This window comes from Camelus dromedarius, chromosome 13 (assembly GCF_036321535.1).
Source record: "Camelus dromedarius isolate mCamDro1 chromosome 13, mCamDro1.pat, whole genome shotgun sequence".
Lineage (NCBI taxonomy): Eukaryota > Metazoa > Chordata > Mammalia > Artiodactyla > Camelidae > Camelus > Camelus dromedarius.
Genome location: NC_087448.1, coordinates 12,512,956 through 12,538,980, shown reverse-complemented (window position 1 = coordinate 12,538,980; position 26,025 = coordinate 12,512,956). Strand labels below are relative to the sequence as shown.

At 45.9% G+C, this 26,025-nt stretch overlaps 1 protein-coding gene and 1 long non-coding RNA gene across 6 annotated transcripts in view; one reads left to right on the top strand and one right to left on the bottom strand.

The window, feature by feature from the left end:
- ABCC4 (ATP binding cassette subfamily C member 4 (PEL blood group)) overlaps positions 1-24,575 on the bottom strand; it is a 189,924-nt gene extending 165,349 nt beyond the window's left edge. For 3 of the 4 annotated variants that reach the window (XR_010383585.1, XR_010383587.1, XM_064493028.1), the window contains exon 1: positions 5,008-5,174. Coding sequence is in view for 2 of the 4 variants with exons in the window: in XM_064493028.1 (XP_064349098.1) it covers positions 5,008-5,174 (167 nt within the window). In the remaining 2 variants the exon portion in view is untranslated. Of the gene's footprint in view, positions 1-5,007; positions 5,175-24,104 lie in introns of those variants that run through there. The other variant, XM_010980230.3, reaches the window with a different exon arrangement.
- On the top strand, positions 827-18,068 carry LOC116157235 (uncharacterized). Of its 2 annotated transcripts, none has more exons than XR_010383588.1 (3): positions 827-1,039; positions 10,279-10,360; positions 16,218-18,068. It is a non-coding gene; the product is annotated as an uncharacterized LOC116157235 (long non-coding RNA). The 2 variants fall into 2 exon arrangements; XR_010383589.1 differs by lacking the exon at positions 827-1,039 and adding an exon at positions 7,452-8,150.
- Positions 24,576-26,025: the final 1,450 nt, after the last annotated feature.

Below are 26,025 nucleotides of genomic sequence, written 5' to 3'. Positions count from 1 at the left end.
CACTCGCTTGTGAGGTTTGGGTCAACTCCAGGGAGTTGGTGCAAGGGGGACTCTTCCCTAGAGCTTAAGACCCCACATCATCAGCTCTTATCTCAGGACACCACCTGCTTAGCTTCTGCTGGCCGTGAGGTCCCACACCAACTGGCGCCTCTGCTTTAAACACCTGTTTCTCCCACAACCTCAGTTAACACAGTCCTAGACCTGGCACCCACCAGCCCACTGCTGTCACTATGAAGAACCCCTCTGCCAGCACTGAAGGAAGATACTAGGGATGTTTTAAGAGCTCCCTCCTCTTGCCTTGTGGCCACACACTCTAACTCGAAGATGAACGTCTCACAATTTTAATCTGCAATGAAGTCACACGAGAAGCTCATTAAAAACAGACTCCACTCACTGAGGTTCTGAGTCTGCAGATCTAGGGTGGAGACTGAGAATCTATATTTTATTTTATTTTTAACGGAGGTACTGGGGATTGAACCCAGGACCCTGCTCATGCTAAGAATGAGCTCTACCACTGAGCTGAACCCCACCCCTCAAAATCTTCATTTTAAACAAGCATTCCTCATGGATTTGGTCTGGAACCGCATGGAGAATTACCTCTCCAGGAAAGATAGTGGGTGGTAAATGATTGTTGGATCATAGTGGGTGAGAGTTAGAACACATCTTGGAAAATCTAGTACAGCCCATGAACCCCAGAGAGGAACACTGGCCCAAGACGTCAAGGTCAGCTAAATGATTGAACTAGAACCAAAATTTCACGCTCCGGGGTACCTGGCCTGAGGGATTTTGCAAAGGGCAGGTCAAAGATCCCTCCCTGCCCCTAGAATCTAGCTGTGGTAGACGCCTGAGGGAAGGACGGGGACGAAAGGATTTAGGATGATGCCTAGGACACCAGCCACTGAATGGGGACCATGGGCCCCGTCACCAGTGGCCCCTCACGCCCGCCAGTCCTACCATCCCTGACCACTGGCTCAGAAGAAGTGAAACGGGTCTAAGGTTCCGAACAGCTGTGGAAACTGACAGCAGCAACTGGCATGAGGTAGGAGAAGGGCTCTTGATGGACGAGCATGAGCACCTGCAGCCACGCCAGCAAGAAGAGGGTTGGATTCAAGTCAGGGACACCAATGAGGAGAGAGCTTGGCCCTATCTCACTGGTAAGGGACCATTAGAGATAGAGAGTTGACCTGTTCAGAAAACCCAGCAGGAAATGGTGCTGCAAAACCATCAGCCTTACTGGGAATCAGACTGACTCGAAGGTACCACGCCAGACCCAGTTTTATTTTCCCTTCCAATGTTGGCCGGGCTCTGAGTCAACACAGACACGTTTACAAGACTGACATATTTCAAACTGATCCAATTTTTTTTAAATGACCCCGTTCTGTTGAATTAAACCTACAAAGCCAGTGTATCCTTTGCCTCAGATTTAACTTTTAGAAATGGACTCTACAGAGCTAAGCTTTAATGCTTATGGGAAAAGGCCAGCACTTTCTTTCCTCTATGCCTGCTCCCAGTTCCTGTGGCAGACAAGGTGCTGGATGTGTGTTTTCAGGATGAATGGTTATATGGTGCAGAATTAAAGAATCAGTCCAGAGGTGATGATTATACTCAAAATTCTACTTTCAAAAGTAGCCAAATTGCAAATGCCCCCGAACAGATAAATGGCTAAAATATATGAGCATGTCAGCCTATTTTAGAGTTGTTTTAAAAGATAAATAAATATAGGACCTGGGTTATCAAAAGGCATTGCTTGAATTAAATAACACCACATTTTTAAAAAGTAGAATGTGAACCCAAGTATGCAAGCTAATGAAAACTCTGAAAAAAGAAATACACTACAGGTATACTGAGGAAGATATAAAAGAAACACAGACCATGAAGAGTTTGATGTTGACTTTCGTTTGGAGAAAAGGGAAGGGCTTGTGATTGGGACACCTTAAGTCGGGGGGGAGCAGAGCTAGCAGACCCTTATTTCATGACCTAGGTGGTGGTTACAAGGGTGTTAACTTTATAATAATTTTCTAAAGCTATCCCTCTGCTTTATATAGTATTTTGTGCCTGTTGTATGACATAAAAACTAAAAAAATTGTGACTTGAGAAGAGGTACAATGTGATTTCAACGATTTATTAAGTGTTTATGTGTATACATAATCATATTGACCCTTTCCTACAAAGACTTGTGAAAATTACCTAACAAATGCGTTAATGACTTAGTAACAAAAGTGGGTTTTGGTGCTCTTCCTTAAAAAAAAAAAAAAAAAACAGCAATGATACGCACTTTGTATTAGTTTGCTAGAGCTGCCACAACAAAATGCCACAGACTGAGTGGCTGAAACCGCAGCGACGTACTTTCTCACAGTTCTGGAGGCTAGAAGTCCGGGATGAAGGTGAAGGCAGGGATGCTTTCCTCTGAGGCCTCTCTCCTTGGCTTGCAGACGGCCACCCCTTCCTCCACGCATGTGCCTGTGTGTCCAAATTTTCTCTCCTTACAAGGACACTAGCTGTATTGGATTAGGACCCACCCTGATCTTATTTTTTTAACTCAATCACCTCTTTAAAGGTCCTATGTCCAAACAGTCACTTCTGGGGTACTGGGCTCTGGGGTTTCAACACAGGAGTTTTGCAAGGACAAAATTTAGCCCGTAACACCACTCTTTACTCATCAAACTTGCGCACACACAACACACACACACACGGACACTTCACATCCAGGACAGGAAGTGAGTCGGTGGAGGGTTGAAGCAAGAGTAGCCATGAGTGGATGTACATGTTGACAGTCACAGTCGGGTGCTCAGGGGTTCATTCCACCACTCCCTCTGCTTTTGTGTACGCTGGTCACTTTCCATCATGAGAGGAGAGGAAGAAGACAGACTAGGGGGAAACCCACACCTGCATAGTCTTAGACGTTGGGTATTTTCTCGATCAAAGTGAGTCACTCAACAGTTAATATTGGTGTTATCCATGGTTAGAAATAAAATGAATATCTTTTTCTCTCCTCAGCAATGAGTAGACTTAAAAGTATAATGATTTAAGAAAAACAAACAGTAAAGGAGTAACAAAAGGAGTAATGTCAACAGCTGAACTCCATCCTCAGTGGGGCTCACCCAATCCATCACCTGGCCCATTTGTGAGTCTGTCCTTCCTCTTCTCATTCCTGGCACATGGTCTGACTCGATTTCCTAGCCCTCTTGGAGTTAGGTGGGACCACGATGCACAGGAGAGGAAGGGCTGGGTGCCACTCACACGCAGGACCCAGACCTTAAAACCATGAGCACCTTCCCTACACTCTCCAAACCCAGATGAGGAAGCAACTCAGCTTCAACCAAGAAGACGACCGGAGACTGGCCTAGGCCCATTGTATGTGGGTCACCTGGAGCCCCACGTCAAATACAAACTCTGACTCCCTAAGTCTGTGGCAAGACGCTTCTCCCAAGCTTCAGGTGATGGCAACACTGCTGGTCTGCGGACAAGCTCAGAGCAGCGAGGCTCCAGGCAGAGCTCCCCACCAATGAAGTTCTCATTTCTGATGCCTCAAGAGAAGGCAGTCAAATGAGCAGTGGAAGACACACCAAAAACGTCCCAACCAGAAATAGCCAGCTGGCCTTTCTCTCTTGACCCATGACAAAGTTTAACTCAGACCTATGATTAACTCGGGTCTTAAAGAGCAGCAAGCAAATGAATCCAGAAACAGCTGCAGACGGATTACATCACTGTGTGCAACAGGATACGAGTTGGCTGGGTTCTATCAAAAACAGTATCTGCCACCCTGAGTCAGAGGAGAGGGCTGTCAACAGCGAGATCTCCCAGGCAGTCACTGCCGCAGCACGGAACAGTGACTGCTGGCATAGGAGCAGAGGACCAGAGGACAAGAGGTCACACGTGGGCCTTGGGTTCACACACAGGCCCCACCAGCCATACCGTTCTTACAACAGAAGCCCATGTGGAAGCTGCTTACTCTGAGGCTGCAGCTATGATTAACAGACCATTTGTCTATAAAAACTTTGGCAAATATTTGCGTCACCTCAGCCCTGGACATCCTAGGAGTCCGGTGTTTATAAAACCTGCATACAAATATCCCCATCTGTCCAAAACTTGCAGGAAGCAGATGAGAATTTGGCAATAACCACCACGGATACTTGGAGATGCTCTGGCTTGCAGTGGAACTTTCTTGGGTTTAGGGTTAGCTTTACTTAACTTTATGTTCTTTTGCTATTTACATAACAGACTCTGAGCCCAAGAGAAACAGGGCACACAGCACGACATGGCTTTGCATGAAACCAGAAGAGAACAGGATTCCCTCAGCCTATAATCACCATTAGACCGAAGCCTGGGAAACAGGCTGGACACCTAGGAAGCTCTGACCCTCTCCCTGCCAAGAACTCCCATCACAAGCCTCTGCCACTAACTCTAAGAAAAAGCCATTTGAATGGGAAATCTTGAGAAATCTAAATTATTGGATGTACACTAAGAGGTGCAAGCTAATTAATCCCAGGTACCTGAGACAAGTTCCTTAGGGAAAACATTCTAGAGTGCAGGGCTTCTAATTTATACTGTTCGTATACTTTGGAAAAACCTTTCATGGGCAGGGAAGAAAGCACCTTCTTCTGCCAGCCCAGCCGCTGCTGAAATCACCAGAAATCTCAGTCCAACATGCAATCTAACTCAATCCCCTCCACTGGAAGTTATAAACCCCAGGAGGCCACAGGCTGTCTTTACTGTTTTCATCTCCCAAAGCACCTGATTTATAATGCAAAGTGTGTTCTGGGCAAACCTAAATACTTGCTACTTAACACAAAAATAAACACCTATCCCCAATTAGTGACCCTATTTATTTTACATCCTCAAAAGAGACAAGAAAGAACAACAGGTGTTGCCACAAAAAAATCAAGATGATGCAACTATCACAATCAATTATTTCTCCTAATTCAAGAACAACGTATTCAGAACAAGGCCCCTACTTATTTGGAACCTCCCCAAAACTTCAAAACTTTTTTCCCAAATTCTACATACAGCACAGTTCTAATCTTTAGACATTTTTCTTTTCCTGATGATTCTTTCAGCATGGAAGATCCTGGGCCCCCTTCAACGTCGGAGTGAATTTCAGGGTGCGATTCCATCTTGCCCAGGCTCCCCGGAGCTCGGTCAGCTTGGCTCAGGTGCGAAGTCCTGAATAACATCCTGTTACTGCTGTCTTTGGTTCCTGGTCCCTCCCCTTGGGGTCATGACTCTTCAGGTCCACCTATCAGACTCAAGTTGTGCCTGCAGTTCCCCCAGAGGAGTAAGTCTTCCAAAACACAGAAAGTTAAAATTAAAGGCACCGTGTTCACTGAGGCAGCATTTGGTGTATTTCCTTCTGTGCTACTGAGAGTGGAGGAAGGTGAGGCCTTGCTGGAGCGCCCTGGATCCCCTGTTCTTGTCAGTGCCTCTTCCACCAGCTCCAGGTTTTGCTTAACAACCTGCTCGAAGCTCTGTGTGTTCCTCCCCAAGCCTCCTTCTCCTCAGGCCTGGCCATGGGATTTTTCTATGTCATCATACAGAGAAGCAATCATTTTTTAAAATTTAAGGTCCCACAGAAACACTCTGACACAGACTTCGGCCCCCTGGCCCACGCTGTCCTACAATCTAAAATTATTTCTTGGCAAATGGAATGAGGTTTGAAGAGGAAAGGCAGCTGATTACACAGCTATGATTTTAGTCCAAGTCAATCAACAGAACAGCTAATGAAATAGTTGAGCCTACTTTTTCAGTAAGTTTTCATAATGTCACCACCCAACATGACTAGGAGAAAAGGCAAAGGGTTAAATAAATAAGCACCGATTGGAGTTCATATTTCTGGTAATTATCCACAAGCTAATAACTGAGAGACTGCTTAAGCTCCATGAACAAAACATACAAGGCCCTTACACCTTGAGGCACCAGGTGACGGGAAAATCCCCAGAGCCCACACTGGCTTTGAACATGAAACCACTCCTCCACACCAGGTGAGTCCTTTATGACTCTCCTGTCCAACTTTCTTCTAGACAACTGTTTAGAGCTCTCAGCACTGACTCCAGACCTGGAAATGTGGAATTTGCCAGCCATATTCTGACAAGCAAAAATAATTATACCCAAATATAAGACCAGGTACTCTATTTTATACACAGTATTGAGAAGAGCTGTCCAAAATAACCCCAATTTAAAATGTAACAGCCTTTCTGCCTGTTATTCAGAGTCAACAGGGAAAAGCTAATTATAAATCATACACTTTTCTATTTGGGCAATACTAAGTCAATAGGACAGACTTTAGGAAAATTCTAGCTAAACCAGTTCATTCTTTGAAGCATTAGGTCAATTATGAACATACCAACTCTCAGCTTGAATTGCTGTGTATTCAGAAAGAACAAAAACATTCTTTGGAAAGCCTCTGTACATGGTCTATTAAAGGGCGTATTTGGTAGGAAGTAAATTGAGAGAGAGAACTCCAGAGTGAATCCTAGGACAGGCTAAAGCAGCTTCCTTAATAATTTTGGGACCTTCTCCCATCCACTTTAAAAAAGAAAAAAGAAAAAAAGATTCTACAAGAACCACAAAAGCTTGCAGAGGTGGGAAAAGAAAAAAAAAAACAATTGAAAATAATACCAACACGTTTTGTGAGGGAAGTGAATGCTGTGTGGGAGATACTTTACAGATGGCCTGTCACTTGGGCTCCAGGCTGTCCTTGGTCTCCCCACAGCGTTAAACCAGCCCCGTGATCTGAATGCCATTTTTAAGGGAATCTGATTCTCCATTACAAGGTTCCCTGCTCCCCTCCCCTGGAGGTCACCTGTACCTCATCAGAAGAAGAGGTGGGACAGAGGCAAGGCAGACCACCCTCCCACATACAAATGATTAAGAACAGTGAAAAGGCAACTCCCCAGCACCCAGCTGTGTGACCCCAGAGCAAAGGAAGTGCCACCCCCTTTTCCTCCCTCCAAAGAGGCCAGAGTCAAATGAGTTCTTCCTCATCCCCAGGGAAGCTGCCCTCAAATCGCATATGCACAACCCCTTTATTAATAAAAAAGGATGCCACCCACATCTCACTTTTTTTCACCACGAATCTCAACAACAGGACTATAGGGAATCCAGAATTCTAACAGTCATTAGTTCAAATTAACTAAAGTACCCACCATTTAATAGGCACTTTTCTAGGTTCTGGACCTCAGACAGGGTCTTTTTTTTACAGAGCTCAAATTCAGGAAGGGAAAAGGGGCTATAACAAAATTAAAAAGATAAGCTCAGAACAACAATAATGACCAGAGAGAGACTAAGACAGGGAAACACGGCAGCTATTTTAGATGGGTGACCAAGCAGAGCTCACGGAGGAGGCCAGGACCCAGACCTGAAGGACAAGAGCGGGGTCCATCGTGTTCCAAGCAAAGAGAACACCAAGTGCAGAAGTTCAAATGCATAAAGCACTTAAAGGAAAATCCTCCAGTACTAAGTGTTTGCCTCCAATTCAGGAGCAATTGTAAAAGAATGTCCTGGAAAAGGGAGTGAATCAGGGAACCTAGGAGAAGGAGCTGGGCTTCAGGTCCCGGAAGAAAAAGCAGCAAACGTGGCTAACGTCTTCATCACCCCAGAGTTAACACTAATATGAGCCAATCCCACTAATTGGCTCAGGGGATGGGTATAGATCAGTGGTAGAGCACATGCTTAGCATGCATGAGGTCCCAGGTTCAATCCCCAGCATCTCCATTAAAAAAAAAAAAAGAAAGAAACTGGCTCGGATGGTAACTGCACGGAGATCACACAGCTGGAGATCACACAGCTGGAAGCAGCCAGGACAGACACCACAAACAGAGTTTGAACTAGCTTACTGAGCCCTGCTGCAGACCCAAGATTCTTCCATCAGCCTCTGCAGACCTCAACAGCACAGGGGAGCCGCCCAGCCCCTCGGAGCTCTTGGCCTCTCTTCCTCCCGGCCCACTGTAAAAGCACAGCAATCAGCGTATCGTCCAAGCTGGCTAAGACAGCGAAGGGCCAGTCATCTGGGGGCCTGCCAGCCTCTCCACCTAACCAGGACTTCCCTTGTGCCCGGCCGGCTCACAGTCCCCTCACTTCGGCTTCCTGTTCAGCTGGCTTCACTGACTGGACTCACACACATCTTCAGGAGATCCATGGACCAGACCCACGAGGTAAGAGATTTCCCAGTGACCATCCACATTCCCTCAGCTCAACCAATCAACCCAGACGCCCACCCACCTGGCCTGCCAAGTGCCACCTTTCGAGGACGACACGCTCTCCCTGTAGCTTTCACAGCCATCGCTCTTGCAAACAACCACAGGTCAGGGGTTATCTTCGGAGGATACCCGCTCAAGTGTGGATAGTAACAGGTGTTCACTAGTCGTAACCCTTGGTAAAAGTTCAGCAAATGTTGGCATCACCCTGTCCACAGTTCCAGCCCATCCTCCACGGCACGGGGGAGGGGCACACTTTGTGGAATATGAACTTCAGCTCCATTAGAGCCATCATATTATTTATCATCCAACTTAAGATACTCTTAGGAGTAAAACAAGGTGCTGTTAATAATGACAGTGTGATAAGGGGTGTAAACCAGGATAGTCCTGCCCAAACAAATAGCCAAGGCACTTGGTACAGGTAAAAAGAAAAACACTTTTTAAAAACAGAGACTGACAATAGCTCTATAACCTCAGACAATTAAAAATTACTATTAATCTGACTTTGTATCAAGTCAAGGTATATTTTTTTTTCCTTTTGGGGGAGAGGGGCAGGAGGGAGGCTGCTACACCAAATCATTTCCTTCCAAAATATAGACGCAACACAAGATCATAGCCTGTCAAAAGACCTGGGTGTAAAGATCGCAAACCCTTTTCTCTACAGTCAAGCCAAGGGCTGAAACTGTCAGGAACCAGGGGACACCTTAGAAATAAAGAATGGGCCTGAAAATGGACACCAGGTTGCTAAGCATAGCTAAGAAGTCATCATCTATGGAGTGGTATGCTTTGGGAGGTGCATTTCTTAAGGGATTTAAGGAAAGAGAATTTCTGTACAAACTAAGATACAATGTAGTTTCACAAGCACCACCTGTCCTGTTCCTGGATCACACCAGCTCCTCAAGCAAACACAAGTTTCAATTTTAAGTGTCCCTCCTCTGCCTTCCAAGGACCTCAGCTTGGGACTTCCAACATCTGAAGCTGAGAGCTACTACCTTCACCCCATTTACTAAGTTGTGTTGCTTTAGGCACGAAATTTTTTGACCTCTCTGCACCTCAGTCTCCTCAGCTGGAGGCAAAGCATATGGCTGCACTTGGCCAGGCTTTACAAACCTGAATCATGGTTATGGCAGCATTCCACCTGGTACCGTAGGAATGTGCATAAGGTAGAAAAGTGATCCTGAAAGACTCAGCGGGTCCCGGTGTGGTCAGAGTGACCGTGCCTATGAGGAGGGGAGACACTGCCTCTTACTTCGGAGAGGGAGGGGAGCTGTGGGGAGAGGGGCAAGGCCTTCCCCTGATAATCCTCAACCCGAATCTCCTGAGATCGTCAAACTTCACTGCGCGTGGGGTTTTGTGGACACCAGTAAATGGAGGGGGGTATGGAGCAGAAACAGTTCCAGAGAACACAGGAGAAGGCAGGGGCAGGAGGCAGACAGAGGCCTGAGGAAGAGAGTACAGAGCGGCAGGAAGTGTGCAGTGAGACCGCAGGCCCTGCTCTGCTTCCTGTCCTGCTGGGGACAGCCACCCTGAAGGACACCCCAGCCACACTCAGGTCCCTGCTCTCCACACGCCTGGCACGGTGGGTCCTTCCACCCACAGGGCGCTGCCTTAGTGCTCGTGTCCACTTGTTCCTGCCTTGAAATTCTTGCCAGGAATCCAACCTCAGCACATGAGACAGAGGAAACCGCACAGTGACTCTGGACCAGACTCTCTGCCTGAGTGACCCCGGGCTCCTCGACTTCAACCCGTCTGGGCCTCCCCTGCTTGCCTGTCACCAATTTCTCAGCTCTAAGACTTTCCAAGAGAATTACCCTGAGGTGACAGGGAGTCAGAGTGGCTAAGCCAGCCTCCAGTTCATCTGAGGTTTGTGAGTTCATCTCGACCCCACGGAACGCCGTTTCCACAGCCCGATACACACGGGCAGCGGGAGCTGCTGTTCCGCCCTCCCTAAAAAGGCCAGTTCCCAGAAGCCAAAGGCCAATAACTCCCTTTTCTGTGTTTGTGAGCTGCTGCCCTGTGGGACTCCTTCCTGCTGCTCCTCATCCTTCCTGAAGAGTTTCTTAGAAAATGTGTCTCCCCCTTCCAGGAAAGGAATCCCTCCCGAGGAACAGGGCTGATGAGGCAGCCCTGTGGAACTTCCCTTCAGAAGGCTTTCATTTACTGTCCAAGTAAGTGGCTCCGAGCAGGGATGACCAAAATCCACTCAAGACACGCAGGGAGAGAGGAGCGGGGTCCTAATCTGGCTTACTCAAAGGGACTAGTTTTCTCTTTAAAATATTTGTTTTAAGGAAAAACTAGGACTACATCATATTCTAAGGGGCGAGAAGAAAGAGGACTTTGAGCTTGCCTGAGAACACAGCCATCTCTTTTGTCAGCCATTAATGCCAGATTCTCTAAGGACTTGCATGCGGTTTTCCCAAAAGCAAAACAATTTGGTAAATTTGCATGTAGATGAAAAAGAGAAGGTTCAGAGCATGAGTCTGAGTTACCTCATAGCACGAAAGAACAGAAGCACTTACACTGGACACCTTACCCCAAAGACCTACCCACCTGGTGCTGGGGGATTAATGGCAACAATGAGGAATCTAATTTCAAGAGCAGTAAATTACACTCAGAACGGCCAGGCCTGCCTGTCCAGGGACAGATGCACTCTCCTCCCCAGTAAAGCACTCTGAAGGGCTTATGAGGATCGGCTCCAGGTCTGAAGAGTTTCAGGGATTATACCTGAATTCAACTCAAAAAATATGTGGGAGCAGTGCTAATAATGAGCAGATATAGGGTGAGGCTGTGGGGTCAGAATCCTTGGCAAATCCAGTCTTTCAGGACAACTACCACAATACAAGGCGGGTCAATGACCAGGGGAACTAGCCCGACCACGACCTTCATGGGGCCCCTGGGGCGTTTCATGTGCTCAGGCTACCTAACAAAGCACCACAGAGGGACTTGGACAACAGAAATAGATTCTCTCACAGCTTTGGAGGTTAGAAAGCCAAGATCAAAGTGTTGACACCATTAAGGGAAAGCATGACACTGTCAGAAGTTAACTTGTGCGGTTTCGGCCACATTGCTCTGGGGCGAGACTGCTTTCCAGAAGTCTTCCGGCAGATATAATACCACCACCTTACAATTTTCCAAGTGTTCCCACAGACGGTGGTCTGGCTCGAAGTGTAAATTATACATTTCCCTCTGTTGCTTTTTCTAATAGATCTTAATTTCTGTGGGGCAGTTACTAAGGGGTCACTTTCCCATTCACCAGAGACAGATATTACACCCTGTGCCACTTCCATGTTACCTCCCCGCTGTCTTGCCCTGCGGGATTGGAAGTGGGGGAGAAAAATAAGTGTATATAGCTTTAATTATTTACCGTACTAAATCCAAAATCTAATTTTTGGAACACATTATGAGGTTTAATTTTCCAAACTTCCAGGAGAAGGTACCAAAGCCCAGAGTGGTTAAGTGTCTTGCCTAAGGTCACACAGATAATAAGATCATGGACTAGGACCCGGGTCCCCTGGCTCCAGTATGACACTCTCTCCTTATACTCAGCTTGCTCCCATCGAAGGTAGAGGTGTCAGCGATTCCAAATTAGAAAAGACTAAAATAATTTACAATCAATGAGTAAGCCTATTAAGGGCAAGATGATCAGCTAGGCACCGAGAGATGTAGGACACTAGTTTCTGCCCTCAGAGTTAACAATGTTTTTTTTTTAAGTCACAAATGAATTTATGTCTTTACTTAAATAACACTCAATCATTTAAAGCAATAAAAAAAAAAAAGACATGATAGAAAGCTGAGTTTTGCAAAATTCCCCACAGTCCCCATTTACTGAGGGCCTCGCATGCAGCAGGCACTTATATGTCCTATACCAGGTAAATCCGGTATATCCAGGTCTATTAAAAAGCCATCTCTTTCACAGGTAAACAAACTGTGCTGTTCGGTGAACACTCAGAACTCCTATAAATGCCACATTTGGATTCTACAACACTGAGACCCCAATCCCTCCAGGCCCAGTTTAAAGTTTGAAGCCATTGATAAATCTCCCTTCTATTGAAACAAGACAGACACCTTTTGTAGGACAGGGAGAGAGAAAGAGAGAGAGAACACGTGAACGAACTGCCTACTTGGGTGAAGGAACCCTTCAGTAGGAGACATTTAAAGAAGTAGCCAGTTGGGTTTATCAAATAATCTCAGTCACATCCTGACCAACTTAACACACCAATAAGGGTCTATAAATAAAAGCAATTTATTAGGTGAACAATTTTATGCTCACCAGCTTTTATTTGACAAGTGTGAGATTTCCACTCAATTACCCTCGTAAGCTCAATGGATCCAGGCATCCTTGTCTGCCCAGGGAGAGGAAATAAACTCAGCAATACAAGAGGCCATAGCTCATGCTCTGGAATTTGTCACCCTGACTCAATTCCAAGCTCCACAATGTCCCACTTCGGTAAAGGGAGGACTAAATCAGGTTCAACAAGGGGTTACTAGAAGGATCCAAGGACCAAGCATGTCTAAGATCCCTGCACAGAGCAAGCCCCCTTCCTCCCCAGCCCCTTGCTGAGTCCCCACAGAGATGAACAAGCCCCTTGCTGAGCCCCACAGAGATGAAAAAGCCAAGCCCTATTGGGCCAGTTGTTCTTATGCTTCGAGAGGAAACTGAAAAGTGGATGTAGATGAGGTCAGAACAGAATCCCCGGCCAGAGAAATGAAAATTTGCACAGGAATGTGTTTGACCTTTGGAAACTGTTAATGAAGTGGTTCTTGGTCTTTGTTGCCCATCAAACCCGTAGGGAATCTTTTAAAAATATTGATGTCCGAGTTCCAGGCCCAGAGATGATGATTCAAATTGGCCTAACTGAGGAAGCAGGCATTCAAATTTTATGGCTGCCCAGGTGATCCAATCATATTGAGGGCTAAGAAACTGCTGTGTATTCACTAGAAAGAACTTAAACAAGATAGAGCCAGCAAGCTTAATAGAAAGTATACACATCAACTGTTTGAAGGGAATTTACAAGTATATTCAGGACAGACAACACCAAGAGCCAGCCTGTGTTCATTAAGAGGAAATCATGTTGGGGGAGGGTATAGCTCAAGTGGTAGAGCACACGCTTAGCATGCAGGAGGTCCTGGGATTCAATCCCCAGTATCTCTATTTTAAAAAAAGAATTAAATAGACTTAATTACCATCCCCCCAAAAAGAGGAAATCATGTCTAACCTCAAGTCTTTGTAGGATTTCAGAACGACTGCCCATTAGATATGATACCAACAGACTCCTGACCTCTCCTGATACCTGTGGCCAAATTCATCCACTGCCCACGGTGTTCATTAGCGGATCAGCCACAACCCTGGAGGACAGTCACAGGACCTGTCCTTTCTGACATAAAAACTACAAAAGGTTTCAAAGAACTTTCTACAGGTAACAGTGAGATGCTGAACTTTGACATCAACAAAATGAACTTAAGAAGGAATAAAACACAAGTCTTCAGAGGGATAAACTGTGAGGTCAGTTACCGTGGGTCCATCTCAACTGTATGCATTGCTTATGACACCCAAATTTTATCCCAGCTCAACTTCTCTGAACCCTTGACTCGTAACCAGTTGCCTGGCTCAACTTCTCCCATGGGTAGCAGGCATCTCAAACTTAACACAGTCAAGACCAAACTCCTGATATTCTCCAACCCATTCCTCTTGCAGGCTTCAGTATTTCATTTAATGGGGATTTCATCGTTGCAGGTGCTCAGGCCAAATCCACAGAGGCAACTTGACACCCTCTTCCTCTCAAGTTCCACTGTCTACCTAGCAACCAAAGCCACGTCCCTCCAACCAGCTCCACCTTTAAATAAGCTCTTCCCTGAATCCAGCTACTCACCACTGCTGTTCCTCCCATTCTGGTTAAAGCCACCAGCATCTCTGGCCTGAACTACTGCTGGCCTCCCCATTTCTGCCCCTTTCTTTAGTCTATTTCCAGTAAAGCAACCAGAGCGCTCTCACTAAATCCTAAGGTGATATCATACCTCTTCTCAAAACTTCTGAGTGGGCTCCATTCGCTCCCTGTAAGGCCCAAGTCCTCCAAGGGCCAACAGAATCCCCAACCTCTCTTCTCCTACACTTGTCCCTCCCCCTGAACGTGCACGACTCACTCCCTCACCTCCTCCAGGTCATCACTCTGCTGTGTGGTCTTCTCTGGGAAGCTCTCCATGGCCCCCTTCAAACTGTCATCTCTCTTCCCCACCACACACACTCCTGACCCCTTTCCAATCCTTGTTTTCTCTCCTCAGCACTTAAAACTATCTAACATACTATATGTTACTTATTATACTAACTATATGTTACTTATTTATCTTATTTAGAGTTTAAGTCCCATGAAGGCACGTACTGTCATTTTTTTGCTCACTGCTATATCCCAAACATCTAGAACAGGGCGGCAAACATTTTCTATAAAGAGCTAGATCATATTTTAGCCTTTGCAGGTCAGTCTCAGTTGCAACCAGTCGTCTCTGCTGTTGTAACCCACAGACAATATATACATGAATAAGCCTGGTCGTGTTCCAATAAAACTTCACTTACAAAAAAAAGACAGTGGGCTGGATTTGACCTATGAGTCATAGTTCAACAACTCCTGGTCTAGAACATAACCTGGAACACAGAAAGCACACAAATTACTGGTTAAATTGCCTACGTAATCAGTTAAAACACTACCCTTGGCCAGATCAAGCCTGTCCAGTTCCAGATGCCGCTTAAGAATAAACATATTGATAAACTAAACAGCATTCAGTTCAACCAAACAGAAAAGGGTCTGAAAATCCTGCCACTTTAAGGCAGCATGGGAACTGAAGTCTGCTCTCTGAAAAGACAATACTTAGTGGGTCCCTGACAGTTGTCCTTAAATATCAGAAGACCATCATATGAAAGGGGGGGGGCGGTCAACATCCTGTGTGTTGACAAAAAATTAAAAAGGAGACAGATGGGTAGAAATTGCCAAAAAGAAAACTGGATCAATAGACCACACTCTGGCACTCTAATATGAAGACATAAGAGCAGTAAATTTTTCCATTGCACAATATCTGGAAGAGATTCCTGTATTGAGTACGGAATAGAAGCTCTCTCCCTTCCAACCCTATGATCCCGTAACACTGGAAGTAGGGCAGACAGGAGCTGGGCTGCGGGAAAGACCTGACAAAGACTAGCCCAATGATGAGGCCAGTACAGAAGTACCCATGGAACCAGGAAATGGAATAAGGAGATAAGCCAGAAATCACAAAAGGACTTCAGGTGTTCACTGAGTACAGGACTAGGGGACGGGTTAAGTCAAGTCTGAAAGCCGGCAGGGATGAAATAGGGGGGGAGTGTGACCTTGAATGACTGCATCAAACACCACCAGCTGGGGCATCCACACACTTCTGGTTGTTTCAGGACACACCACCTCTGCACAACTGTCTTTGTACATGCTTGTCACCTGCCTGGAATGACTCCCTCCTCCTCCATCCAACCCCTCCTCGAACCTTCCCATGGGTGCACACCTTACTCAAGCCCTTACTACATGCCCCAAAGTTTGGTGATTAACTCTTGCAGCAGACAGCTGGACACTCAGAGTTTCTGGCCCTTACTTATTGTCAGAGGCGACCACCTAAGACCTGGCTGACAGGATTTGAGTATAAATAATGTGAGTCACTTCCAACGCTGGAACACAAAAACCAGCCACATGCAACCTCTTTGCAGCTAAGCAAAGTGAACTCAATAGAGAGGACCCAAGGACCGACAAGATTAAAAAGTCCAGTTACTGCATAAATGGGTGTAGTCCCCTGCCCCAGCCAACCCAAAATGGACGATACAGACTATACAAAATGAGGGTGAATGGTTTTGCTTTGGGTTTTTTGGTTTTTTTTTTTTTTCAACTAAGCCACTAAGATCTGGGGCTTGTTTTCTCAGCAGCTAGCATTATTTACAGAACTAATACCGTGACTACCTCCCCGACTAGGCCGTGTAAGCTCTTTGAGAAAAGAAATGTTCTTTTATCTTTACAGATCTGAACACAGCAATGAGGAAGGCATGCAAGACTTTGCTGAATGAGTAATTCAAACCACAGAGAATTAGCACCAAATCAGTACCTTGGCCTCCTTCCTGCTCAAATAGAAATGGACTTTGAAGGTTGAGAAAGACATGAGAAGTGGTTCGCAAACCTGAGCATCTGAATCACCCAGGAAGCATGTTTCAAAACTGAGATTTCAGGATGCTACCTCCTCCCCAACCCCAACCCCAACCCCAGGAGATTACGATCTTATGCGTAAGGAATGACTCAGAAAATCGTATTTTTAACCTATCTGGGAAACAACCATGGCAATTTACAAACAAAAAATGTTAGCTTACAATTCCTAAGTATGAAGAAGGTGGCACGGTTACCTTTCAATATTCGTTTACTGCTTACTATTCTAACCATTTCACCACTGTTTGTATCACTTAATACTCTTCCCAATTTTATGAGGTAGGTATAATGGTCAGGTGAGGAGCAGAGCTCAGATTTACACTGAGGACCAGAAATAAAATGCACAACCTCAAAGCTAAGAATTTTGTTTTATTCAGCGGACTTTCTGAGGACTTCAAGCCGGGAAGACAGCCTCCCAGATAGCTCTAACGGATTTCTCTGAAGAGGTAAGGGAGGAGCCAGGATACACAGGAGTTTTGTAGCAAAAACTAGGTAGGGGGATCAAAAGATTACTGGTAAAGAAATCCAGATGTCTCAAGGTAATGAATTTAGCTCTTCTCTATGGATGGGAGGATGCAAAAGCCTGGGCTCACTGAAATCATTCCTTCATGTGCACCTGAGCCTTCTAAGCCAGTATCCCGTCCCTTCCAACCTGAGTTCACTCAGGGCTCACCATGGGGGATGGCTGCATTGTGATGGCTTGATGGCTGCAATATCCTTTCTATGGTGCTACTGTAGGCAATATTTTTCATTCAAAATACCCAAGCAATCAGGCTTCAGATGGGGTGTTACTCACTGCACCCAACCTGGATGAGGGCTCAGGGTTGTATAAATGTGCTTCTGGCAATGGTGCTGGGAAACCAACATGGGCATCGCCCTGCTTTCCTGCATTTACTCCCATGGCCCAGGGTAACCCTACTCACTCAAAAGTGCCTGCCTTTCATCAGGCAGGAGCCCAGTCCTGGCTCTGATGGCCCTGCAAAGGCAGAACAGCTATAAGATCTGCCTGACCTCATCAGCCCAGAGTGTGACAAATGATGGGACACGAGGCTAAGGAAGCAGATTCTGAAGAATCCTTTAAGGCCACACTAAAGAATTACTCCTGAGAGCAGTGGGGAGGCAGAAGAGGTTTTTAAGCAGAAGGATGGCAGGGACTTGGTTTAGGGGAAAGGCTGGTAGCAGGAAGACCTGAAACAGCAGGATCCTATGGGGTAACCCCTGGTACAAATCCTCTCCATGTCCCCCATTTCTCTTTTGTAGGAAATGGGCTTCAGTCAGCCTCTTTGACCTTCCCTGACTTCCAAAGAGTAGATTCAATGAGTTGCTAATCAGGGAAAGGAGGGAATGCAGAAACAAGGGATAAACAGTCAACAATACTGCAGCCTTAAGGCGGAGTCTTGGTTCCTCTGAAGGAATATACTTAACAACATCTGTGAGTTCTCCTGCAGGAACTAAGGCCTCCACCCAGGTGGAGGAGGCTTCAGGTGGAGCACAAGTTTCCTGAACATCGCCCTGTTACCTTACCACCAACCCATCAGAGGAAAGTCACACACCCTGCAGCCCTCACCCCAAATTTTGCCTAGAAAAACTTCCCCAAAAACCATCGGGGAGTTCAGGGGTTTTCAAGCAGCAGCCACCCTGTTCTCTTTGCTCAACCCTGCAATAAACCTTTCTGTGCTTCAAACTCTGACACTGAGGTTTGTTTTGGCCTCATTGTGCGACAGGCATGTTTCGTAACAGACCCGTTGGGAGGAAGAGAAGCCAAGAATGTTAGGTGAGGCTGGAGAAGGGATGGGGTGGGACACAAGCTCTAGGAAGGCGAGCATCTTTGTGGTTCCCTTCCCTGTGGACCCCACACAGCCACATCCAGGAAACAGTTGCTGAAAGAAGGAATGAATGACACCAATGGCAAGTTTAAAGTTGAATCAATAGGATCTGATGTCAGCAGATGAGGGTGAAGAAGTCAAGGGAAACTGACAGGTTGATGCCTTAAGAAATAGATGGATAAGGATGTGGACAACCCACGCAGCAATTCAGGAGGCAGCAGAATAAAGAGAAGGTAGGAAAACATGCCCCAGATATATGTGGACGGAAAGAGCATACTCAGTCACTAATTTTTTTTTAATATTTTTATTTTCTTTATTGGGGGGGGGGAATTAGGTTTATTTATTTATTTTTAGAGGAGGTACTGGAGATTGAACCCAGGAACTTTGTGCATGCTAAGCATGTGCTCTAGTGCTTGAGGTATACCCTCCCATTAACTAATATGACTTTTAACTCTGCTAGATAGCCAGCATATTCTTTATAACTGGCTCAGCCTGTGGGATCTAAAGCTGAAGCCTGAGCACTGCTAGCCTCCCCAGGTGCTGAGGATGTGGGTGGAGTCCCAGCTGGGGCACTGCACTGAGACCTTCCAGCTATTGCGCTCCTCGGTAGACCTGGATTTCCTCATTTGTGAAGTATTCACAAGATGCCTGCCTCATAGGAATCTGAGGATGAAAGGAGATAATAAATGTAAAAACAGTAAGCAAAATTCTGAGCCCACGGGAGGCTTTCGATAGGTGTTAGTGATTATCAGTATTGTTGTCTACATGATCCCATCTCTGAGGACTAACTGGAGCAGGTGCCCTAAAGTAACAAATGCAGGTCATACACCTACCCGAACCAGAACATCCGGGGGCAAAGCGGGAAAGGGCCTTGTATCTGCATTTTAACAGCTTCTCAAAAAATACTGCTGAAAATGGGTAAACAAGAGTTAACATCTTTAAAAATAAAAAAAAAAGTTAACATCTAAAGAATATTAAAAGGGTAACTCTGCCCTTTTCAGTTATCTTTAGGTATGTATCTAATTTAAAGAGATCTTAAAAGGATTCATCTTTAAATGGATCTGAAACTTATCTTCTAGTCTTCAGGCATCCCCTGACCATAGCCACCTGAGGCTTAACTCTCGACACTGGGTGAGTTGCATTAGGACCATCTCCAGCCTCCCAATTTTAAGCTGGCAGAGGCTGAGATCCATGCACACGTGTAGCCACACAGAATTTGCAGGGCCGACAATACCTAAATCTATCCAATTTCGAAGCCCAGACCTTCCCACTGCACTGCAGGCATCCACCCATACCCTATCCAGGACACAGAAACACAGAAAATATCTACATGAGCTTATCTGACACAAAGTGGAAGAAACCCATGGAGACATCCTCATGGTAAGAGGGACAGGGTCCCCTGGGCCCACTGAAGTCACAGGCAGGCAAGATTTAGGATAAAGGTGCTCCATATGCCACAGAGCAGACATAGCCTAGGAGACAGGGAGGTACAAAAAAAATTAATGAACACAAACCTCAGTTAAATAGTCGGGAGACCAGAAGGGGGAGCTCTCACACCTGCAACAATAGCGGAGCCCAATAGTAAAAACACTCTACTTTCCCGGTGAGGACTCAGCCAATGAAAAGCCATGGACTCCGTTTTCTACAGCCCCACCAACTCTCCTGTCCCCTCTATAAAAGAGTTCTCCTTCCTCTGCCCTTTAGGGACTTGCAGGTGGTTCTCTATGGTTTCAGACCCTGAACTGTAATTCTCTGCTGATCCCAAATAAACCCATCTTGGCTGGAGAAAATATGAGTCTATTTGTTTCAGGTCAACAGAGGGAAGGGAGTCAACACAATTAGGGGACCCCTGACGACTCAGAAAGGCAAACCATCTACCTGACTCATCTGAATGGACACTAATTGACACCTCTCAGGCCGACCAGACTCAGGACTATAAAGACAAAATTAAAAAATCAAGAATAAATGACAGGAGATAAGCTTAATATGTTACACTGTTTATTTCATTCTAAGGACTTAGTAGTAAATTTTAATACACCTTTGCAGTGTTCTGCATCTTGTTTGGGGCTGGATTTGTATAAAATTACCAAAACTCATCAAACTAAACACTTAAGAAAGGGGAACAGGCAGGCCACAGAAAGAGCCCTGGAAACTCACCCAGCCTCCACCCACAACATTGGATTTCTGACTGTTAATAAACAAGATTAATACAAGGCTGTTCTGAAAACGGTGCAAAGAAGCCAAGTTTGAAATGAAACACTTCTATGCATTCACGGTCACAGTGACTGAGGGCCTAACACAACCAACCTCTCTAAAACATCAGGGCCCTCAGTCAGTTCAAATCCCCCCATGTCATCATCTTTCTCTGAGAGTCTGTCTTGACACTAGTGGCAGCTTCCACAACCGCCCTCCCTTTGCAAGGTGACAGTTCACTGACTGAGACATGGCCAGTGTCGGGGCAATGAGGATTTAACCACTCTCTGATGGGCCAAGTGCATCTGGCCCGAGTCTAACCAATCAACTCTCATTGCTGGGGACAAGTCTTGCGCAAACCCAACATGCTGGCCTCTGGGACAAGGATGGCCAGAGAGATGCAGAGCACACCCCAGAGGCCTGCAGCGCAGGAGAGCAGGGACATTGCCAGGAGAGTCTCAGCAGACTGGATCATCTAGTACCCAGCTGGACGGTTCATAAACTATGCCACTTATTTCCAATAATGGGGATAAGTAAGAATTATTCAATAAATCATGAGGGGAAAATAGGCTGTTTCAGGAAAAAATATCAAACATTAAAAGAAACTCTAGCTGCCTTTACTGTTAAAAATGAAACAAGAGTTAAAATAAAATGCTTATGGAGACTTAGATGGTGCTGGAATTTAAAAAAGACATTACAAAAGCAATAGAAACCAAAAAGAAAAGCTCAATATAAATAATGATCTAATTTAAAACCTCTAAATTAAGAGACAAATGAAAATCTGGGAAAATACTATACGCACTATTACAAGTTATTTTAAAAATATAAATGCCTAATGGGAAAATATCTATTAATAGACAGTTCAAAAAAATACAAATAAATGGTCAATGGACACAAAGGTTCCATTACCAGAATTCAAATAAATTCAAAACTGTTTGATATTATTTTTAGCCTTTTGATCTAGAAAAATGTAATTCAGGTACTCAATGTTGACAATGAAATAAGCACACAACCAACCACTAAGAGGGCAAATTGGTTTGAACCTGATAGAAAACAATTTGGTCTTCCACCGGATATTCTACTACTATTCTACTAGAAAAAGGAAAGATGCACCGAAATATATGGTCATGGGTGTGAATGACATCATAATTAGAAATAAACTGTGGACACTGCGTAAATTGGAATTAAATACCAAGTTTTAAAGATTATTTAATGCCACAAATAAATATTTACCATACAAAATTAAGAAGGATTGAGAATTCAAAAGCATTTCATTTTATAGAAAAAAAATGTGTGCCCATGCACGTGTCCAGAGTTCTAGAGGAAAGACAACCAAAATATCAGCAAGTGTACTTGGCTAATAAAAATAAATCCTTATTCCTTTTTTTTCTATAGTTTAAGATTTCTTACAGAAAAAAAATCTTTTCTAAAAACCCCAGCAATAACCAATAGTCATAACGTGTAACTCTTCTTAGGCCCTCACTCCAAACTGCGCTGTGAAAACACTAAAACCCAGATGAAATTTAAGAGGGAAAGTAATTACCCAATGATAAGATGAAAACTCTACAAGGCTTTTCTCTACAAGGTGGCCCTTGTCTCTGGGCAGCACTCCTGGCTGGGCTCAATTTAGCTTTCAGTGGCAGCGTGTGGGGTACACGAGGAAATCACTAAGGTACCTCAGAATTTAACCACAGGATGGCAATCATGGTCATCAACTAAATTCACAAAGTCTGGATCCTTTTTTTTTTTTTTTAAAGTTAACACTGAACTAGCAATGCTAATGGGAAGAGTGGCTTAAAGAAGTAGCCTGTCTCAACCTTCCATCAGAATCACCTGGAAGGCTTGTTGAAACCACATCCCCAGAGTTTCTAACTTTATAAAATAGGTATAGAAATGAATGTGGGGGGCTGTGCATTTCTAACAAGCTCCCAGGTGCTGAGGATGCTGCACTCACTCTGACAACAGTCCCCCTGAAGTTTGGAGATATGTTTCACGTGCATCATCTTCAACAGCAAGAACTTTAATAACTTCCCTTAAAAGCACTCCTGTCCAAAACAACAAAGGTGTGTTTGGCATCGCCTCCATGCATTTAAGAATAACTATCTCAATAGAAGCAGCTCAGTAGAGCAGTTACCTACGGGATGAACACCGGCTCCGGAGCCAGACTGCCTGGTTTGGGACCCTGCTCCGCCACTTACTACCTGTAATGACACCCCACTAACTCAACCTATCTGCTTCAGTGCCTTCAGGTGTGAAATACGATTGTTACAGCTCCTTTCCCTCCAGCAGGACAACTGGAAATGGGTGCCTAATAAAATCAGTAAGTCCTCACCTTCCCATTTGAATGCACATGCATTTGGAAAATCTACCAACAGCAAGTGCTTGGAGAGTTCCCTGCCCTGCCTGAAGTTAAGGAGAAAGTTGCCTACTTCATTATTATTTACAGTAACCACAGGCATATTCCTCCTTCAAGGCCCCTTTCCTTAAGGGCCACCAAACTGCCAAGAGATGTAGCTACAGTCACTGAATACACCAGTCAAAACAAGTTATAAGAGCTCCCATCCCCTGGGGATCGCCTAAGATGTCCCATTTAAAAAAAAAAAAAAAAAAGGAAATATCAGAGTTTGAGGGAAAGATGACTGGGTTATGGTCCAGAAACAAAACATCTAATAATCACCCAAGTGTGATTAAAGCCCAAAGGTTGAGGCCCACCTACTTAGTAGTGCCAGCTATTAGATGGGAAACTTTAAAGAGCTTCACCTCTCTGAGCTGTTGTCCATCTGTGTTTCTTCCCAGCTCAGAGGCCCTTTAGTGGTTTCAGAACCAAAGGACTCCTGCGCAGACCTTTCCTAAAGGCTAGAGATCCGGATAAGACGTCCAAAGGACTCAGGAACCCCATCCCCACAGTGGTCCTCAAAGGTGGGGGTGGAAATAGTCCCAAAAAGAAAAGAGGCTGGTCAAATACATACTCCAATCGAGACTGTCTCAACCAAAATCAAAACATGTTCAAGAATAGTGTCCCCACATTCATTAAATAAAAATCATTAGTCTTTTTAACCACATGGAATTTGCCACAACTAGACACCACAACATACGGAGAGAGGGAGAGTCACGGTCACGGACACACGGAAACAGGGAGACCAGTGGAGCTGGAACACAACTGTTACCTAAGGAACACAGGAAAAGGCGAGGACTTTATTGGAAGATGGCAACGGTCTAGGGTTTATTTAAAGGAAGCTGTTTCTAAGTTGCTAGCTTACGGAAAAAAAGGGGGAAGCTTTAGTTCAGAACTGTGAGTTCCTGAGCGGTACGGGTGAAGCCGGCTAAGGGTGGCGCATGTGGTGTCCAGTCCGTTCTCCCACCGGGCGGCGACTGCCCCCGGGCTGACTCGGTTCTCCATCTCCCCGCCTGCTGCTCCCGAGCACGGGGGCTGGCGCGGCGGCAAGGCAAGGTGACTCGGCGCGACCGTCCCCAGGTCCCCCTCCGTGGCCCTGGTCCCCCAGCCCCCGCGCCCATGGACGCAGGCGAGGACCACGCGGCCGGGGTTGGGTGTCTCCACCGCAGCAAGAAGCCAGGCGGCCCGGACCCCAGCGGAAAGCGCTCCCTCGCACCAACCCTCCGCCCCCGAAAGGCGGCGGCGGCGTCAGCGCAGCCCAAAGCGGGAGTCGCAGGTCGGGCGGGGTGCTCACCAGAAGAACACGCGCGAGCAGACGTTCGCGTCCTGCAGCGGGTTGGGCTTCACCTCCGGATACACGGGCTGCATCTTGCCAGCCGCGGCGGCGCGGGCCGAGGTCGCGCTGTTCCGGCGCCGGTGCCGCTCCCGCTGCTCCTGGAAGAGCCGCCGGGGATGCTGGACCTCACGCTGCCGCACGGATCCGCGCCGCGGAGCCGGAGAACCACACGTTTCCGGGAGTGGAGCGCCTGCGGCCCGCCCGGTCCCCGCCTCCTGGGCCGCGCCTCCTCCCCGGGCCTTCTCGGGGGCGCCGATTACGCGAGGCTGACGGATCCCGCCGGGAGCAGCGGGCCAGGTCTGGGGGCGGTGGGACAAAGGGGCCGACGGGTGGACGCTGCTCGGAGCCAAGCGCGGGGTGCGAGGCCGGCGCCGTTGGATGGAGGTGGGTAGGCGGACCGCGCAGCACACCCGGCCGGCGCCTTAGGCGCCCACGTGCTCGCACCTGGATGCAAAGTCGGCCTCAGTTTGTGCTTTCAACCCAAGTACCCACCCGGAAGGTGGAGAGGGGAGGCGCCGGCTCTGCCCGCCCCTGCCGCTCAGAAACGCCCCCTCAGCCGGGGCTTTCTGAAGACCCAGAGAAATCTGGCAGAAGGTGTTTGCAGCCTGCCCTCTGGGCACCCTGCCCTCATCAGGACCAAACTAGGGTGCTGTGGGAGGTTCTCCAACTTGCGGCCAAACATTTGACCTCGAACAACAGCAGGGTTTAGCACAGATTATGTTTATAGAGCTGCAAGACCTAAAGAAAAATAACAGGATTAGAAAAAAAAAAATGATTTTGAAAGATGAATGCATGCTGTCATTGGGGACAGGCTTTTGGCATCTCACAGGTTGCACTGTTTGGAGAACTTCTGTGAGCTTTTTGCTGCCCTCATAAATTGGAAAAGGGGAATATGGGGGGAGAGAGACTGCCTTATGATTTCTTTCATCATGTGCTCAGATCCTAGTGGAATAAAGATATGTTACAAAACACCCATTTATGTTCATTTCTGGAGACCTTATCTCACTTTAATTCTAACAATGCCCTATTCAAGAAGATATTAATGTCCCTATTTTACAGACAAGAACAATGAGGTTCAACAACAGAACTTGTCCAAGGCACTCGAATTAATAAAGTCCTCATCTGAACTCAAGTGAGAGTCCAGCGTGGTCTTGTCTCACTGGTGAATGGACAGTGTGTGTGACAAGTGCCTAGAATATGCTGTTTGAATGAATGAATGACTATAGGGCCGAATGAACAAATCTTGGGCTCCCACTTAAGTATTTAATTATGTGTGTAGCCGTCTTAACCAGCTCAGCAGCTTCTCTTCCCTTCCAGCTTAAATGAAGAAAGACCAAACTTCTTGGTGCTGATAACAAGACCACTTTATTATTCTTTGATAATTTCCCATATGCCTTGGCTAAAATAGTATTATTAATAATGGCTTTTAGCTTCAGTTCTACTTCCAAAATGAAGAATTTGCATGCCAAAGTTAGAAGTCTAGTAACTTCCCTTGTCAGTTGCCCCAGACCACTCTACTGAGTCCCCACAATTATCTCAGAACCGTAATTAGCAGTTTTCAAACTGTCAAAAACACTTCAGCCTCATTTCTTTGAAACTTTTGAGATTTTTTGAAACTTCTTAGAGTTCTATTCTGAACACTGACTAATATGCTATTTAGAAGAGTTACTGAGAACCAGTGTTGGATTGTACAGGGAAGATTGGATCTGGAGTTGGGACCAGAGATTTAAGATGCTTCACTTACTACCCAACCTTTCTCAGGTGTAAAATGAGAATCAAAATCCCCACTCTTCCTACTTCCTACAGGGTTACTGTGACCCTCACAACTTGTGAATGTACTTTGTAAAATACTTTGTAAAATCTAAGGCAACATATAAAT